The 19,102-nt window shown below is 38.4% G+C and overlaps 1 protein-coding gene across 1 annotated transcript; it reads left to right on the top strand.

Moving 5' to 3' along the window:
* The first annotated feature begins 675 nt into the window (after positions 1 to 675).
* On the top strand, positions 676 to 18,100 carry LOC139132604 (uncharacterized). The gene is made up of 5 exons (XM_070698886.1): positions 676 to 831; positions 13,512 to 14,185; positions 14,662 to 14,806; positions 17,353 to 17,488; positions 17,794 to 18,100. Exons 1-5 carry the CDS (start codon positions 703 to 705, stop codon positions 17,928 to 17,930), a joined length of 1,221 nt encoding a protein of 406 aa, XP_070554987.1. The 5' UTR covers positions 676 to 702; the 3' UTR covers positions 17,931 to 18,100.
* Positions 18,101 to 19,102: the final 1,002 nt, after the last annotated feature.

Raw genomic sequence — 19,102 nt, 5'->3', positions numbered from 1 at the left:
TCTCCGAGCCCAGGTGTTCTTGACTTCGTTCTAGGTCAACCACGTTTTCCTTCAGGCCAGACACATCTTTCACAGTTCAACTTCCTGGCAATTGTAGAAATTTCAGCAGCTAACTCTTCTCTAACTTTGTCGATTTTCAGCGACAAGTCTTTATTTTGCTGTGTCAGAATAGTTGCTAGTGCCTTTAGTTCAGGTGAAGTAAGTTGAGGAAAATTGTCTTCATGTTCAGTAATGTCTTCCATAACAGTTTCACCATTGTTAGTACTCACATTTCCAGAGGAAGCCCTGTCTGCACTGCCGGCGAAGCTCGTTGAAGATTTCTGACGTCTTCATTTCTTACTTTTTGGGCCCATACGACTTCAACTTTCTTATACCTGCGTTCAGTATTGATCTCATGCAAGAAATATTCACAGCAGGAAGTTGCAACAGCACGAAGTGTGTTTTTTCCTCGGTATATGCGGAGGTCAGAAAGCACACGTCCGACTGGGCAGCCATGATATGCTAATCCTGCGGACTCTTTTTTAACTTGTTACGAGTTAAATAACATGTCTACACATGTAACGATTACGCCGATAAAAAGTACATCTGTTATGAAATTCAAGCGTCAACCTCTCTCTCTCTCTCTCTCTCTCTCTCTCTCTCTCTCTCTCTCTCATAAATAATTTAGGCAGTTGAAGCTGAAAATCTGACCACCAGGCATCTATGGCTAAACATAGTCCAATATTCAGCAGGGAAGATGTTACAAAGTTATTTATCGTTCTCTGTTTCTTCTCGTTTTTCGCCGTGTTCGCCCTCTACCAGTACGGCTATGTTAGCAAGCCACTGTCATTGGTAAGTACCGAATTTTCTGCACACAATACAAAGTCCCGTGGCATTTACGCAATCAAATGTTAAGGTGATGTCGCACCTAAAATGGCAATTTGAGCCGAAAACCACTCTTCAGAGGGATTCGTGTGTCTCATCTTCAGCTTACCCACTGAACACGCGTCTTTGTCGAAGAGGCGAAAATCATAAAAAAATTTGGGGTTTGTAAAGTCAGTAGTCAAATATCAAACTGCTGTCGTTGGATGTTTTTGCTTTGTGTTTCGTATTATAGCATAACTGACTGATATTTGTATAGAATTACCGTCTTGTAAGGATAACGCAAAGAGTTTGCCGTTACCAATCGCTATCTCGTTTTTGCGAGCGTACGTACAGAGACCATGATCTCTGGTAGTATCACGCAAGGCAAGGACAGGCATGAGGCACTGAAATGCCGAATATGGTGTACGGCAAATCCACCATGTTTTATATCGTTAAAGGGCAAAGTCCAGCGCCATGGGCGCACAATAGGCAACGTGGTAGTGACGTTGGTTGTTGTCAAACACTGGGCGGGATGGTTAAACACTTGCTTAGTCGTAGGCTTATCAGAGAAATACAAACTATCTGTTACACTAGGGCCTGCCGATTATCACCTTCGCCTGAACATTACAGTGTCCAGGTTTCATATAATTCGAGCCTACCTTATAACTAGGGTTTGTGGAGTGGCTGAAGGGCTGTTCCTCTGGCCGACAGACCTACCTCCTGACTGTGATGTCTTTGCTAGGTGACTGGATGCCGTACGTTGTGAGTTCGAATCCGATCGAAAATCTACTGAATTCAAATCAGTCGTCGATAGACAGCGATGGCTGCTGTGGTATGCAATAGAAATATAGGGAGTTGGGAAAAAGAATGGCCGCGCACATATCGCCGAGTTCGGACACGAATTTCCCTCATACACTTTACTCAATAAAACAGCTACGATGCATGGCTTTCAACACATCTCTGATTTTTTTGCCAACTTTTTTGCGTCTTAGGTGTGCATATTCTGTTGTGATTTCCAACGGGACCCGGTTTTCAACCCCGGCTTTCAACATGGAACGGCTACTTCCTCACAACAGCAGCGGGTGATTTGAATGTGAAGGCGCGGTGGTGGAAGCCAGTCATCGAAATGGACATATCCGAGCTTCAGAAGGAAGATACAAAACGAAGGTCTTGACTTAGTTCAGGAGAGAATTTCCTCGAGTACTGTACTGAGTTCAAATCTAGCTAATTGTCTCGTGTTCGGTACAAGCGCGCACACTAGAAATAAACATAAGGGGAAAATCTGGCAAATAAATTATAGTCTCTAAGAACGGCAGCAGATCATCATTGTGATCGTAAGCAATCGTAAGTTAGAACATTCTACTGTTTGTAGCTTTATGGCTTTTTAGTAGGCGATGTTGTAGATAATAATTGCCTTTCGTATTCTCCTGATTCTACCACGGGATTGCAGTGCTAGAGGAATGCTTGTATCAAACAATGTTCCATCTGTCGACTCTCTCAGACGGAACCTATTGTATAAATTCTCCGTAAGACTTCATAATAGTAACAATAGCATCTTGAGGAAAATAGTGAGCTCCGACGTATTTGTATTCTCAAAGTTTCATGAGTCTTACAGAAAGACAATGTATCTTTTACACCGGTAGTTGTATGTAGCTGGTCTTTTAACAACAGATGCTTTAACTCTGATTGCGCTTTGTACCTTTTACTTCCCTGTTTTTTTAACCTCCCTTTTCTTTCTTTTTGTAGTTCCAATGGTCTGGGTTTTTTTTGTTCTGTTAGATAGGTGTCTACGTGATTTTTTTTAGTGTTATATGGGATGTAGTTTAGAAATCCTGATTTAAATAAATAAATAAAAAATATAAAAAAATAAAATAGCCGGTCACCCACGCATCTTGCAACCGGTACCGGCTATTCTTGACCGCGGAGTGACGTCAAGTTCCCGGATGTCCGCGGTCAAGAATGAGACGCATGGAAAAAAATAACAAGAAGAAATGCAAAAAAAAATTATGAATTTGAGAAAAAAATCTTCACCAATTCGTATTTTCAGTGTAAGTTTAGGTATTTCGAAACAAATCACAGAAAAGGGTGAAGACATTTTGAGAAAAACTGATCTAAAACGTTACGATCCCCAGTTAGAGCTTGGTATGTAATGGCATGACCCGAAGTACAGTAAGCGCAGGTGTCATATCCGGTTACCTAGATAACCTCGGAAAACATCGACAACCGTTCGTAATATGCAAATGACATGTGACAGAGAGGTTGTGGAAAAGGTGTCCGTAGTTCAATAGATGAGCATGCACTTGAATACCATATACGCTGCATTTTACGATATGTAAGCCAGAAAACTTCAACAATAGGAAACAACTAGTAATCTGCAGTCAATGATCTGTCAAGTATTTTGAAATACATTGGCAATGAGTCCCGCAGGACAGCTGTGCAGGGCCGCGGCCGTCGTCGTACGTCGATGAGTGTGGATGATCAATCAAACAACGCAATGTTGGCGTAGCCAGTGACAGTGGTAACGATGTGATCAACGCTGAAATTTCAAGTCCACTCAGCTCAACTGAATTTAATCAACTGATATAAACAATGACCAAACACTGTCACAATTCCAAAGGTATTTCCTCAAAATGTGAGTGAAAAGATTCAGTTTCGATGCCTGAAGGAAGGAATGAAATTTTGATTGCCTTCCAAACGATGTGTGAAGACTCTCAATGTTCGTAACTTTTAGGACCACCAATCACTCCAAAGAGAAAATGCCGTTTCTTGCGTGTTCAGTACATGTGTACGTTGTATACAGGGTCCATTTTTTCTCACGTACAACATGAGTACAACAATCGAGAGAGTGTAAAAAGGCCAACTTGAAGTAGCTTTCCCGTGCTTTTACTTTTAAGTGTATATAAGAGGAAAATGAAATTTGGTTCTACACTTGGTTACAATAATAACCAGGTTGGCTTGTAACTATATATTTACTGCCTACTCGTTTTGCACTCTAATCGTAGCGACAGATTCGATGTTTTCGACTCTGAGCTAAACTTAGACGGAAGTTATGACAAAAAAAACTAACACTGCACGACAAATGTTATGGTGTTTATATTTTTCCTTGCTAACGTGAAGCGCACCACAAGTCAACCAATGCCGACTTTAAGGATGTACTAATCAACATGTACATGATCAGAAACGTTTACGTCTCTGAGATTATTATCTATAGCGGAAAGTTTGCAGCGTCCAGGTGTTGTCTTTGTGAATTGAATCTGTTGAATTCATTCAAACATTGATAGGTATATACAGACGTGGTGTTAGGCGTACACCTGCCATATAGGCTACTTACCTGCAGCTGGCTGCGAGGTCGATGAAATGCTGTTGTAAATTGCGTTAACCACTGTAGACGTTGGCTCTATCACTTTTTCTGGATATTATTCAAACATGCGGGCAAGGAAGACTTGTCGTGAATCTGGGACCCTCCGTTTGCAATCTTATCTACAAGTATGATGGGAGAAATTTGGCATGATGGCTCTTTACATCTAAATAGACCAGCTTGGAAGTGTATGCTGTTTCTCCCATTCAAGCTGAACATTGCTACAAGCTTTATATTCGACCGGTCTCGAAGTACGATTTCTACCCCGGTGATATAATTGAAATGACTGTCATTCACCTAACAATAAAGACTAAAATGGCGACATTGTTATTGACATTATCACTCTTTCCCCGATCATCAGAGGATAAGGCAAGTTACACTGGATTCAGAAATACAGAAAGCGTACGTACAGGTACATAGACAGCGTAACTTAAAATGAATAGGGCGAGTGTTAATTTCAGAAGTTACCTTTTCTCGTCCCCTTGGTGATTTATAGCCACCAACTTCCAATTTGAATTTAAGGGTTCCATTTTTAGATTTGTCGTTAACACCGTTCAATCAGCAACCCATCTTTATTCACATACGGACGAATTAACGTCAGTCACCGGTAATAATTATTTTTATGTTCAGATCTGAGCTCGCCTGAGATACATCGACGATATATATATATATATATATATATATATATATATATATATATATATATATATATATATATATATATATATATATATATATATATCAAAATATTCAAAATTAAATAAGGTAAACTATTGGTAGCTCTCTCCGGTGAAACATTAAATTATTAAAATCCATATTTTAAAGGGAAAGTCACCCAAAATTTCATCAGCTGTATACATGCAGGTGTATACTTATGTCATAAAAGCATTTATCATTACTTTTTGCACAGAAAGAGCGATTTGTTGGAGTTATACATGAAAATAAATATCAAAATCAGGCAATATGGGGACTTTTCCAGCCGACTGTACGCCACGAGATTGCTACTTCATGAACGCAAAGTTTTCGGGTTTCGGTGCATTGGCTAGGGGGTCCGATCTAGGGAGTCCTCTCAGATATAAACATACATACATACACATGTAAGTATTACGGATGTACCAATAATCGTATACGAGATTTCGATTAGGCATTATGATTCGAAACCCTAAGAGAAAAAAAGCCTCTACAAATTGTTGCCGGTAAAGGCACTGGCACTGACATAAGTTGTCAGAACTGTAAGTAGGCTACAGTACAAGTTTTTGCGTATTCGAAGCCATTTTCACGAGAAGGACTTCGTCAGCAGTTTGACGATCCGTAATCAAATAGTGATTAGCAAAATACTTCAAGAAAATGTTAAACCACAAACTACACTGCAAAGCAAATGCATCGATGAAAAGGAGGACATCAAGAACGTTTGAGAGAGACACTCTCCGTAACAGAATAGAGGTTTATAGTTAAAATATGATTTTTTTTTTCTGTATCGCCGGAGAGTTTGTTGAGCACCTTTCTTACAGAAAGTGTAATTATCATCCTTGTTATTCTGATGACATCGCATTTGTATTTAAAACATAATAAAGTTCGCTTGATGAACTGAAATCAGAAACTTTGATTTTTGCTCGGTCATGTTTAACCGCAACAAGGGCAACCAGCGTACCGTCCAAGAGTCACAACAACGGAAACGATCCATATGTTGAAATGCGTTATCTGGAACTGGGACATGGGTGTCAAAGAGTTCGGGAAAAATCGAAAGACGGAACCGAGCAGAACTTTCATTGATCTCGGGAAAATTTCCGACATGACAAAATATTTGAAGTCTCTTCTTCTTTTTGAAAAAAGTGTGGGCACCTTAAAGTTGAATTTATTATCGGGCCTTTGTGTTATAGGTTGAATTTTTTTACGATACCTAGGCAGTAAGTAGCATCGATAAAATACCCAGAGATTTCGCCACGTGAAATAAACAACATGAGAGAAAATGCCAAGAGAGTTTGACCGGTTGACCTCGCTGTTAATTTTATGCAGGAAATTACAATAACAATGCTTGGTCGAATGACGCAGTGCCTTGAGGGTGGGATCACCAGTGGTATATGGGGAGGAGTACCTTCCCGATGGTGATAAGTGGTGCAGATTACCGTCGCCTAGGTGACTGGCGTATACGCGTGCCAAAAGACACCTATGGTTGATTTCCTGTTGACCAGTCGGATGGCAGAGTTGCAAATACCTGGACTGAACCATTTGGTTTTTTGTGGGTGTCGGTGGTACTTTGACAATATAAGTAAAGATGCACATATTGTCTTGTTTATGAGCGGCCAGTATTTCCAACAGCATAAATTATGTGCATTTGCCCTTGAAGGAATAAATAATTTTCGAATAAAACATCGCGAATGTAACTACGACGTACACTTAAGTGCCCCAAAGAACCATGAAATCGCCCGACTTTCGAAGAGATGAGTTTTGCCAAACCGCGTATACAGAAAAAGTGGCAGATGACTTTATTTTTAGAATCATAGACAATATAGCGAGATGTAAAAAATGTGAAACAGGCTCCCCACCTAACTATCCTAAATGTTTTTGTGTCGAGTTTGTGTTTGATTCGTTTCGAAAATGTGTTCCTACATTCTTATCCGATTGTTTGTGTTAATGAAATGTTTGTTTCGCTTTGGATATTTGTAGAGAAGTTTGGATTAGTGTGTACGGTAATGTTTTGTCTGTGTGGGGAAAGCTTATGGCGAGACGCAGCCGGACCTATGTTGTTACAAAAGTTGATAGAGTCGCCCTTTGACGCTTGCGTTTCGAAACCCGAGTGTGGTTTCTCATCAGTCGCAGTGTAGATTCTTTCCTTAGTTTGTGTTTGTGAAAATTTATTTTAATGCATTTTAGTGGTCTTGCTTTCCGATTAGCGAGGCAAGTATATTGATTTTGGTCACGTTGTGAGTCCGTTTGGTGGTTCGGTTTGTTTTTTCTATATTTCTTTACATCGGTAAATTTTGTTTTGACTGGTGTGTCTTTTAGATTTTTGCGGAGGTTTGTGAATTTTTAGGCAATAAGTACCTCTGCGGGGTACGGATTTTATGTTTATTGGATCAAGATACTTCCAAGTATCCTGGTTGATGTGCTTGTTCTCGTACATTTTAATTAATAGTTCGTTTACTTTGTTTACTGTTTGTTCTGGCTTGTTGTGTATAATACTGAGTGTTACGTAATTGCCTTTCGCATTCGAGTACGTAATCGTTTGTGTTGACAATAACGAAAAACCGACCCTTGTCGAAGGGTTATTTTCCCAAAATTTGTCCAATGTTTGCAAGCTGGTTTATCGCGATTCTTTTGGCACGCGACATGTTTTGTTTCCTTGTTTGAAAGGGTATCTCTAGAAGTGCGAGTTTAGAAGCTTCAGATAGCTTTCAAGTTTTTGTTTTTTTGTTGTTCGTGGAGTCCAATTTGACTTTTCTTTGAATTGGTGTTGTTGCGATTGTTTGTGTCTCACGATGTAGCGTAGTCACATTATACGACTTTATTTGTTGAAATCCTGAGGTGGTTTTATTCTGTTTGGTTTTGTTGGTGTCCGAATGAATTTTAAGGCTTTTGCCTAGTACTATTTTCGGAGTTTCATAGTTTGAGCGATGATAGGTTGTTGTTGAATTTCATGTTGTTGTCGGCTTTTCTTTGGAAATAGCTGATTTATTTCCACGGCCATGTTTTCTGTTACGTTACTGTGATTGTTTATTTTGTATTTAATGTTGTGTTTCAGTTGTTTGTTATGTGTACGATTTTTGTTATTTCTTTTAAGTGTTTGTGTGTTCTATGTCATTTTTGGAGTATTTGGTGGCCCTGAAAAGGGCCGCTTGGTATGGGCTTTTGTTAGCGCTTGGCGCGTTTGTTTTGGCGATGAGCCTAGCTTTTTTATGCTTCTTTTCGCCGATTCGATGTGCTTGGTGACTATAGGTGTTTGCCGCCTTCTTGTCACTGTGTGTGCGTACATGGACAGTCTGCATAGCCCTTGAATGTGGTCTCGATTTTGATCAAACTTACAATTTAGGAGTATATATCAAAACTGATAAATGATTTATGTGATTACTGTAGCTATAGATAGGCTACATTCAGGACGGGCAGCGACGGGCAGTAATTAGTAGGCAAAACAGGTGGTTTTCACCGTGGGCAGAACTCGGTGCAATGATACTGAACATTAATAGTAAGCCTGTCACCTTGAAGGTAATGCTGTAGGTGAAACAAGGACTTCAAACACACGATGGTACAAACAACACCACAAGTGAAACGTACACATAGAAATACACGCGTTCCTACGTTGTGCCCACCCGGGCCACGTGATTAAAATATGACTGATACTGCTAGATAGTGTTAATTGGGTCGGTAAACAGTCAATTAATAGTTTAATTGACCTGGGTGATTGGCAGGTCGTGTCCAACGACGCATATGCAAAGCAGGCCAAAAGACAAAAGCCCCCAAAGTTATTGACAGCTGGCCAGGGGTCACCATGAATACGTAATGAAGCTTCACTACGCAGAAACTGCGTAGTCAAGCCCTTCTTAACCGGTCAAACTCTCTTGGTATTTTCCGACATGAGTAGCAGTAAGTGAAGTTCGTTACCAGTGCGGATATAAAAGGAATTTTCCAGGAAAAAAAACTAATAATCACATGTATTTCGATACTAGGCCCAAAATGAACCAACGTTTTATTTGAGCAAACTTCACGACAGCCGAACAACCACGCCATGTTGGATGGAAGTGAAAACGAAGCTCTCTGTTGGAAGGTTTCCAGGAATTTCCATAGGTAGAGATCAGAGTGCATTATCGTAATTCCAATTCGCCACTCAACCGCAGCAGCACATAAAGTCATTGAGCTAAAGCCAGGAAACTTTCAGTTTCAGAGTGGAAAAATGGAATCAGAAACTCAATATGTGTGATCGAAAATTTCTAGCGTTCTCTTCTCAGTCACTCTATTCAGATTCATTATTCCTCAGGGCTGCTTTCTCTCCACTTTGCTATAGAATGTGACTTTTTAATTTTGCCATATTGTCTCTCCCGATCCGTCGAACTGTACTTTATTTCATTCCTTTTTTATGTAATTTCTCCCCACGACCGGTCGCATGGTCATGGCTGTAAAGTGTTGAATTTTTTGCCGACATTTTTCTCCGAGACCGCTTGTAAAGTACTGACTTTCAGCATTGTGACTTTTTTCAAGGTTTGAACTCCAACACCAGTCGTGAAGTCGTGATTTTCAGGTTTAGACTTTTTTCAGTAATTTTTCTCCATGACCGGTCACCAGCTGTCACGACTTTTCAGTTTTATTTTACTTTTTTCTCTAATTTCTTTACACGACCGGTCGCCTGGTAGTAGCTATAAAGTGATGACTTTTTCCCGATATTTTTTTCCACGACAGATCGAGGTAGTGGCTTTCAGCCTTTTTACTTTGTTCTGTATTTTCTGTCAAGTGTTGTATTTTCCCCAAGACTTTCACGTTTTTGACTTTTTTGTATTTTTTGTCCGCGGCCGGTCGCCAGGACGTGGCTTTAAAGTGTTGAAATTTTCACGACATTTTTCTCAACGACTGGTCGTGAGGTCGTTGATTTCAGATTTTGACCTTTTTCATTAATTTTTTCCCAAAGACTGCACGAAGTTGACAGCGGACAAACAGAGACTCGAATCCGAGTCCGCAATCACTGTATTCCTACCTCCATATCGGTTCTAATTACTGGAAGCTCACGACCAGTTCAATGTGAGTTGTGAGAAAGGAAAATTTTAGTGTATGTTTTATGATTCACGTCGAAAGGATACATAAAAATTTTATTTTAATATAGTTCCTCGAGAACATTACAGTGTGTTTGAAGTTTACTTTAGTGCCCAAGCGAACATGAAAATGCATGTGCTATTGTATGTTAGATGAGGAACACTCCATTTAGAGTCGACCCGGTCGTCCGCTTTGTCTCTCCTTCTCCCCATGGAGAACGGTGCTTGGAATTACCTTGTCATTCGTTCACTTCTTTTCTACATGTAATAAATTTATATTAACTGAAAAACTAGCACTTTGGATAGGCATTTTTCGATAAAGGTTCTTTGTGATAAAGAGATTTGTCAATATTTTTAGACGTGCCTTACAATGGCAATGGAGCTAGCTCCATGCAGTGGTCAATAGAGTGTCAACAGTTAACCTCTCGTCCGTTTATTAGCTCACGTGTGTAAACACGTGGGCTAATGTCATAGCGATGTCTGACTGTCTGCCCGTGTGTGTGTGTGTGTGTGTGTGTGTGTGTGTCTGTCTGTCTGTCTGTTTACACGATACCTCCAAAACGCCCGAATGGATTCAAATCAGATTTGGTAGACAGGTACCATATGCTACTTGCAAGAGCTGATAAGATTTTGGTTGGTGTGGCTTGCATATTAATGAAGTTATGCAATATCGTTTCTTCCGTACAATGGTTTCCCTATGGAGACGGTAATGACAGTGTAGACATATATCAAGAAATACTGCACAAAATTTCATGAAACTTTTCACACATGACAATTGGAGAACATCATCATGATACTGTGAGTGTCATGTCAACTATCTTCTCATTTGCATATTTAATGAACTTTTGTTATAAGTGAGATAACTCTGAAATTCCTGCACTAAACTTGATGATACTTGCAAGAAATATTGATCTGATATATATCTAATTGAACTTAGAAGCATTAGGCAGTGTCAAGTTAATAAAAAGCTCATTTGCATATTTTATGAAGTTTTGTAATTAGTCATATAACTCCGATATAACTTCACCAAATGAGATGAAATCTGCTGCAGATACTGATCCGACTGATAGCTAACTGTAGTGTAAAGCATTTAGTAGTGTGAAATTTATTAAGGGTTCATTTGCATATTTAATGAACTTTGTAATTAGGTATATAACTCTGAAATTACGGCACCCAAGTCAGTGAAATTAGGTAAAGATATTGTTTTGATAAATATCTAATTGTACTGAGAAGCATTTGGCAGTGTCAAGTTAACAAATAGGTCATTTGCATATTTTATGATGTTTTGTAATTAGCGATATAATTCCAAAATAACTGCCCCAAATGTGATGAAATCTGATGCAGATACTGATCCCACAGATATCTAATTGTGGTGTAGAGCATTATGTTGTGTGAAGTTCATTAAGGGTTCATTTGCATATTTAATGAACTTTGTAATTAGTGATATTACTCCAAAATTACAGCGTTAAATTTGATGAAACTTGCCACAAATGTTGATCTGATAAATATCCAATTGTACTGAGAAGCATTGAGCAGTGTCAAGCTAATATTTAGCTCATTTGCATATTTGATGAAGTCTTATAATTAGTCATATAACTCCGAAATAACTGCATCAAATGTAATGAAAACTACTGCACATACTGATACGACAGATATCGAACTGTGTTGTAAAGCATTTAGTAGTGTAAAGTTAACTAAGGGTTCATTTGCATATTTAATAAAGTTTGTAATTAGGTATATAACTCTGAAATTTCGGCACCAAAATTTTGTGAAACGTTCTACAGATATTAATTTGATAAATATTTAATTGTGCTATGAATCATTGAACAGTGTAAAGTTAATTTAGGGTTTATTTGCATATTTAATGAACTTTGTAATCAGTAACATTACTCTAAAATTACAGCATTAAATTAAATAAACGTGCTACAAATGTTGATCTGATGGATATCTAATTGTCCCATAAAGCATTGAGCAGTGTCAAGTTAATTAACAGCTCATTTGCATATTAAATAAAGTTTTGTAATTAGTGTTTAAACTCTGAGAGTTCTTTGCGAAGTTGAAGAAAACCTGCTACATATAGTCATAACATATATCTCATTGTTCTGTGAAGCGTACTTCTATAAATGAACCTGTTGTAAAACACGTGAGCATATTCAGTTCATATCTGGTTTACTTTAGCGTTTTTTATAAATTTGTCACCCCGACAGCGTTGGTCGAACGCAAACTCATTTTGCTCACTAGTACCACACCGATTAATTGACGATGTACTGACGTTGGCTATTTTTCTGTTCTGTTGACGATATGAGATTAAAGTAGGTCAAATAATCATGTCCATTCAAGATAAAACGTTGCAAGGTCCATGAGACCGGTTATTTTGTTTACAGGTTTAAGTAATTGGATAATAGTAAAGTGGTGTAATGTACCGTGACCGGAACTTGTACGCGTATTATACTAGCATGCTATTTCCGCCAGTACTGTCCAAAATTGATATTTTTTTAGAGTTCTACAATTCAATGAATCGCTCAATCAGGTTAACGTCAAAGAGAATACCTGGAGTTATATCCAAAGAATGAGCGGTAGTATCAATGCTAAAAGTCAAAGTAGGTAATTTTTTTAGATAGAAGCTAATTCCCTAAACTATACTATCATCAAACTTACACAAATCTTTCTTAGACATACTTAAGTTATACCTGGGTAAGTTAATATTCTCTATAGTAACAGCTCTCAGAATGGTGTTTCTCGCCTTTTTCTTTTTTATCAAATATCGAAAAACGATATCATAATGTTTTTAATAATGTAAAAACCAGCCAGGGAGAACTATTGCATTTGTCAATTACATGAGAAAACTTCGCTTTATTGAATCAGTTTGAAAATATGAGCACTGTGATTAGGATTTCCAGAATAAGGGGTTTTAAAGATTTCTGTCTGTCATGGAGATAACGGGATATCAAAAATTATTACTTTGCTATGACGCTTGAAGATACTTTTTGTAGGAACGATTTTGTCAAAAAATGGCAAAGGGTACAATTTGAGGCAACAAAACTCAGCACAGATTAGTGCTTTAGTTTGATATTATTTCTGGTTCCAGCTTTCCGAAATTCCCTGTTATATTCTGGTGGCATTATTTTGAAATTCAGTAGCTTAGACTGTGTAAAACTGATTACCTATTCTTATTGTCGTAAATCAGTGATCTTGAATCAACATTTTACGATTTAGCAATTACAGTTTTAATTAGTACATATAATAATCTCAGCAGAAGTTGTAACCTTATACCCTCGTTCAATGCGTCCAAAGTTATTATTGTTGTTTGATCCCCAAGGAAGGCATTTGATGGTTGCATGAACAAACATCCAAATCTATTGGAGAAGTTCTCAACAGCGTGTTGATCACAGAAAGTCATAACATGCATGATACAGTAGCTGCTTTAGTACTATAATATATTACATATGTGATATATGGTACCAACATATTGTTTTTATGTTACCACTGTAGTAAATATGTTATACATTACAAGTAATAGTTTGTGTTTTAATTTTAACATACTGTTAACTGAAGTTTCCTGATAATTTCAGATCACTTACAACCTCAGACCGATTGCCCGCACGCGTGCCAATGGTACCAATATTAATCGGACTGCTGCAAGTCGTTATTTTATGCCAGTCTTGATGTTCCTCAAGTCGGGACCACAGCATAACTACATTAGATTTAGGGACGCCCTGCCGTTGGTAGCTTTACAAAACCGCACCCTTGTGGCATACCCGATACGGAATCACAAAACTCAGGACAACGCCAGCGAAGCCCGAAACCTCAGCGTAACGTTTGATATTGAACTTCTGAAACAGTTCGTGCCTGTTGTGACACCGTATGAATTTTTCAGGCAGTGCAACGGAAGCGCCGTGGTGATGAATCAACGCATACGATCTAAGAGGGGTAATTTACTGAAAGAAATTTATCGTGACACTGGATTGCTTTTTCAAGAAATTAAACACAACAAAGAAAACTCCGCAGCAAAATCAACATTTGCAAGACGACTATCATCTCTGTGGGAATACCCTTGCATCATATATCAACCTCGATCAACACCTTACTATAACTTCACACTTCAATGGAAAAAGACTGCTAAAGAAGCGTATCGTTATCTGAAAAAGGCGCCATATTTACGCTCAATGGGAGAGGAAGGTGCGCGACATATCTGTGAAGGAAAAAAATATCTTGCCTTGCACTGGAGAAATCGTTCGGGAGAATGGTAAGTCAAGATCAATTAAAAAACGTTAGTCGATCAAAGAAAATTTTACCATGTCTCAGTCATATTTGATAATTTCTATAGTTTAGTTTTTGTTATGCTTTAAACATGCAGCACATAGTAATTTTGTTACTTATTACCGAACGGGTCCTGTGTAAATTATGTAGGGCCGCCGGGGCATTTTACTTTCAAAGATTACACCCAAGCATTGCGAGTTGTTTTTATTTTATCAGTTTTCCCCGTTCGATAATTATGAATTTAATAGCCCAGATAGTTTATCGTGTAAATGAACAAATGTAAATTTATAAGTTCAATCCTAATTTTGTGACAGCGATGAGAAGAATATCTGTGTATTTGCCTGATTTGCCATATTTTCGACAGAATATACAGAAAGACATTGCTTGAATAGTCTTGTAAGATTAAAGCGTTAGTTTTATTTTGGTATCAAAGATGCTTATAATGTTTTCTTTATTTTCTAGGTGTACGTCGGGTAGAAAACAGTTTTGTAATTTCACAAGGTTGAATCTGGTCTCGGAGAGTCCTCAGCTTGTCAAAGCCTTCCAAAATTTTATGAAGTTAAAAAATATATCTTGTGTTTATCTTGCATTCCCGCCTTTCGCCAAGGTAATGTTCAAAGTTTCATGTCTCAAACAACTTCAAAGAAATGCACTGCTTTGTTTCAGTCGTTCCTATAATATGAAATATGAAATTTATGTTGCAGTGACTTCGGAACCCACGTAATTGCCAGGGGTTTTTTTTGTGATAAGACCATTTGGTGGAAAGCAATTCATATAGTGCAATTTTGCCAGATTTAAAAATGGGTATTAAGTAAAGTTTGGATCAACGGTAAAGTATATGACAGAACTCGATGACCTTGCCTTGACGTTTGTGTGGTACGGAAGTTATTTTCACGAGTGATGCGGTGTATCGTGCGGCCGTATTTTCAAGAGCGAAGCGAGTGAAAATACAGCAAGGATACACCGCATCACGAGTGAAAATAACTTTCGTAACACACAAACGTCAAGGCAAGGTCATGGAGTTCTGTCATTATTACATATGTTCCCAAATTACACACGTTGGTAACTTCGTCGAACAAGTAAATTCTTGGGTCGACGGATGGATATTACTTAACCTATAGAGTTATTCGCCCCTCAGCTGGTACACTCAAACAACGTCACTAACACGTATGACACTACAAAATGTTTTCAAGCGAAACCGTTCGTATTTTATATCATTGTAATCGAAATTCATGTACACTGGAACAAGAACAATGAGTAAAACTTCAAAACGAGAAAGTCTAATTATGCTATCGGTTGAATAATTCAATCTGAGTCGGAATCGGAGTAGATCACTGCAGGTCGGCGACGTTTGGAGGCGATGCAACGTGGTGAAGACTGTTTAAATAGGGAATTATTTCCGGTGATGTTGAAGGTAAAGTTGAACGATCCACCACTGATGTGTGCATTTGAGAACATCCCTGGTAGTTGCGGCGACTGATGGCGGGCATTTTGATGCATTGACGACAAGGGACCTCGAATATTAGCATACGAAGGACCGGCCACCGGTCGCGGTGTATGTTCGGCCGGCATCAGGCTTGTACTTCCGGTCGCGGTCGGTCGTGGATGCAGGTTGTGTACCGGCGAGTATGTTGCTCATCTGACGCTGCTGGTCTGCACTGGCCACAGAATAACGGTTGAGTTTTTGTGCCCGCTCAGCTTAGTTGTGCAGCCACAGTTGGTGTAACGCCGGCATCGAGCAGTCATTGTACGCAGGCTTTACGAGCGCTGTGATTACTCAATTTGTCAGTGAGTCCCGTCGCTCAGAAAAAAAAACGGGCTAGCAATTGATCTAACTCAGGTGGTGGAATGTTCAGAACTTCGCAAGTTTCTTCTGTCATGGTGTGAAGCCATTCCTTGAAAACTGCCACTTCGCGTCTTGTTTTCATTTCCGTGTTTTGGTTTTTCTGCGCTCCAACTTGGACGTCGACATCAGCTGTGTTGACACGGGCACATCTCCTGTGCTCGCAGTCCCAGACGGCACTGTCAACGACGCTACCGTCGCGTTATCCTTAAAAAATACTTGTTTCTCCGTGTTACAAGGTGTTTCCATTGTGTCTCCGTAATAAAATTCAATTTCAAAATGATCAACATATTCGCAATTTTGCCAGTCGTAATGCTGGTCCTCAATTGAGCTGGTTTCAATATACGGCAGACGACAGTTTTTACCAAAGTATAAAGTAGTCCGCCAAATTTGATTCTCATTTGCATAATTTAGCGTGAAAATACCGAAAAATTATTGAATGGGGCACGTGACTAATTTGCATAGTTATTTGATGGCTTGTGACATATTCCTTCAATCTGTAAGTACGTTTTTAGCTGTTTGACAAGGAGTTTATTTTTAACATTTTGTATTATTATGATAAAATTAGTAACGTGTAGGAAGCAACTGTGTGGTCAATATGATATGCAATTTATCCTGCCAAAAACCGAATTTTGAAAAGGAACTATTTTTCTCATATGCACATTACTGTGATTTAATACCAACTTTATGTGGTGGGGCACAATAGAATAATCTGCAGTTCATATGTAATAATAGTGTTTATTGTATAACTATTGCAGCTCCATGTCAGTGTCACGCTCCATGTCACGTTTTCAGCACAAGGTTGTGTATACTTTCCACGCAACTGAAAGCTAAACAATTTTGCCCATACATTTCTTAGAGAAACTTTAAAGTTATAATGGATCTTAGGGAAAATAAGCGGAGAATGTGCCAGTGATTGAAAGGAACAGATACATGTAACTGAAAATTCAAAACAGCCTATAACCCTGTGATAATTGTAACATGAAAAATAATATTCACAAAACAAGAAGGTGAAAAGTTGCTCTTCATTTCAGCAGTGAAAACAAAAAATGAAAAGAGTTAACTCCCAAGACTCAAAAAGTCAACTCAAGTAGCAGACAAGAAGAGCATTGTTAAACTTAGGCGTATGAAAAATTGTCAGTAGGTGCATTCTACCTTCAACGTAAACTTTGAAATTTGTACCCCAACAAAGCAGCTGGATTCTACATCTCTGAGTTGCAAAAGGCCATTCTGTATACAATCACGGCATAATCACTTCTTTCCTTCTGTTGAGGAATTGGAAATTAACGCCATTTGAACTTTGGTTTCAGAAAATGTATGATATTTTACGACCACATATTCCACAGCTGTACACCAAAGAAGACTTGATTAAGACAGTGCCTAGCATTGCAGCTTATAAGAATGATAATTTTGTGATATCTTTGGTCGAACAAGAGATCGTTAAAAGTGAGTAATTCCATCAACGCATATTATCGACAAGGTACACGAGTTTCTGAAATTCTTCTATGACATGTACCCGTTTGGGGTAACGCCTCTATTATTAGATCAGAAATAAGTATTGATTTGCCATACATAATTTCTTCCTTATGATTTTTTCTATCCAGTTTGTGCTTTCAATTCTACCTGTAGGCGATATCACACACCATACGTGTTCACGAGTACTAATATTAGAACGGATTATAGTAACTACTGTCACATCACAGAAATATTGTGCAAGGTACTTTCAAAGACGCTTTTATTTTTCATTTCAGGAGCAGATAAATTCATCGGTTGTAGCCAATCGGCCTGGACACAATTTGCAAAGTTTGAAAGGGCTGACATGAATAGGAGAACTATGAGTCTGAGAGCTGTCAAAGGCATGCCGAAAGGAGTCTTGGCGATAAATTGACTCAAGACTGATCATATTCAATGGTCATATCTGTAAAATGTTATACGTAATGATTCTTTCAGCACAATATGAATTCTTTCAGTAGATGGATTTTTCCAGGTGAATCAACGAATACACCTGAGAAACCGTTGGTGAGCTCTTGATCATGTCCCCAAAATCGCAAAAATCAATGCCTGTCTTATAACCTATTATATATATATATATATATATATATATATATATATATATATATATATATATATATATATATATATATATATATATATATATATATATATATATATATATATATATATATGTAGCGATCAAATTCCCAGTTGCCGGAATACGATGTCCGATCAATTTCCCTGCACTTCCGTCCCTGTGGACAACACCGATAATTGCATTACACGAAATAACCAAAGACCCCCCCCCCCCAAAAAAAAGGAAATAAATCAATCAATCAATCAAAATAAAAAACTAAACGCAGTAAAACCTGGCTTTTATATCCCATACCAGCGGGAACAGAAACACAGCACTATTGGTTCAAACATCATGAAGCCCATTGGCTAAACAAAGTCTTCAAACGTCATGCGTTAAAACAAAATCTGTTTTCGATGATCTTCGCATGGTTACGTTATACAACTTGAGAGTCCTTTTCACTGTTGTCACCGTTTTGATTTCGACTTTCAAATATTCAACTTGTCACTTAGGAATTTGTTTTGGCGTACGCGGTTGCTGCTACGAGTAGCTGGTTTGTGAAATTTGGTTTCGCGTTCATCACACATCCTGTAGACGACAGAATGTCAAAGTATATTGCTTGAATTTCACTATCACGTCACCATCAATGCTTCCATCTAACATTTATCCTTCGATTCACGCTATTATAAGACCTCAAACATTTAGCAACTCAAGTTCTGCATGTACGATATGAAACACGGCAGAATAAAAAAGCGAATAACGAAGATCGAGCGTAAGGAGATGTACGCAAAGCGGTACATGTCACAGCCCCTTGTGAAGAGACTTTGTATATGTCGATAAAATAATACAAAATAACACCATTGAAAATGGTATGGTGGACGACAGAGAGAGAGAGAGAGAGAGAGTGTGTGTGCTGCGGCATTTTGTAATACTGACGTATTTTGTAATAACTTACGCAAAATGTAATAAGGGGTGTCAGCATTTTGTAATAA

Source organism: Ptychodera flava, chromosome 5 (genome assembly GCF_041260155.1).
Source record: "Ptychodera flava strain L36383 chromosome 5, AS_Pfla_20210202, whole genome shotgun sequence".
Lineage (NCBI taxonomy): Eukaryota > Metazoa > Hemichordata > Enteropneusta > Ptychoderidae > Ptychodera > Ptychodera flava.
This window is presented reverse-complemented; position numbering and strand designations above follow the sequence as displayed.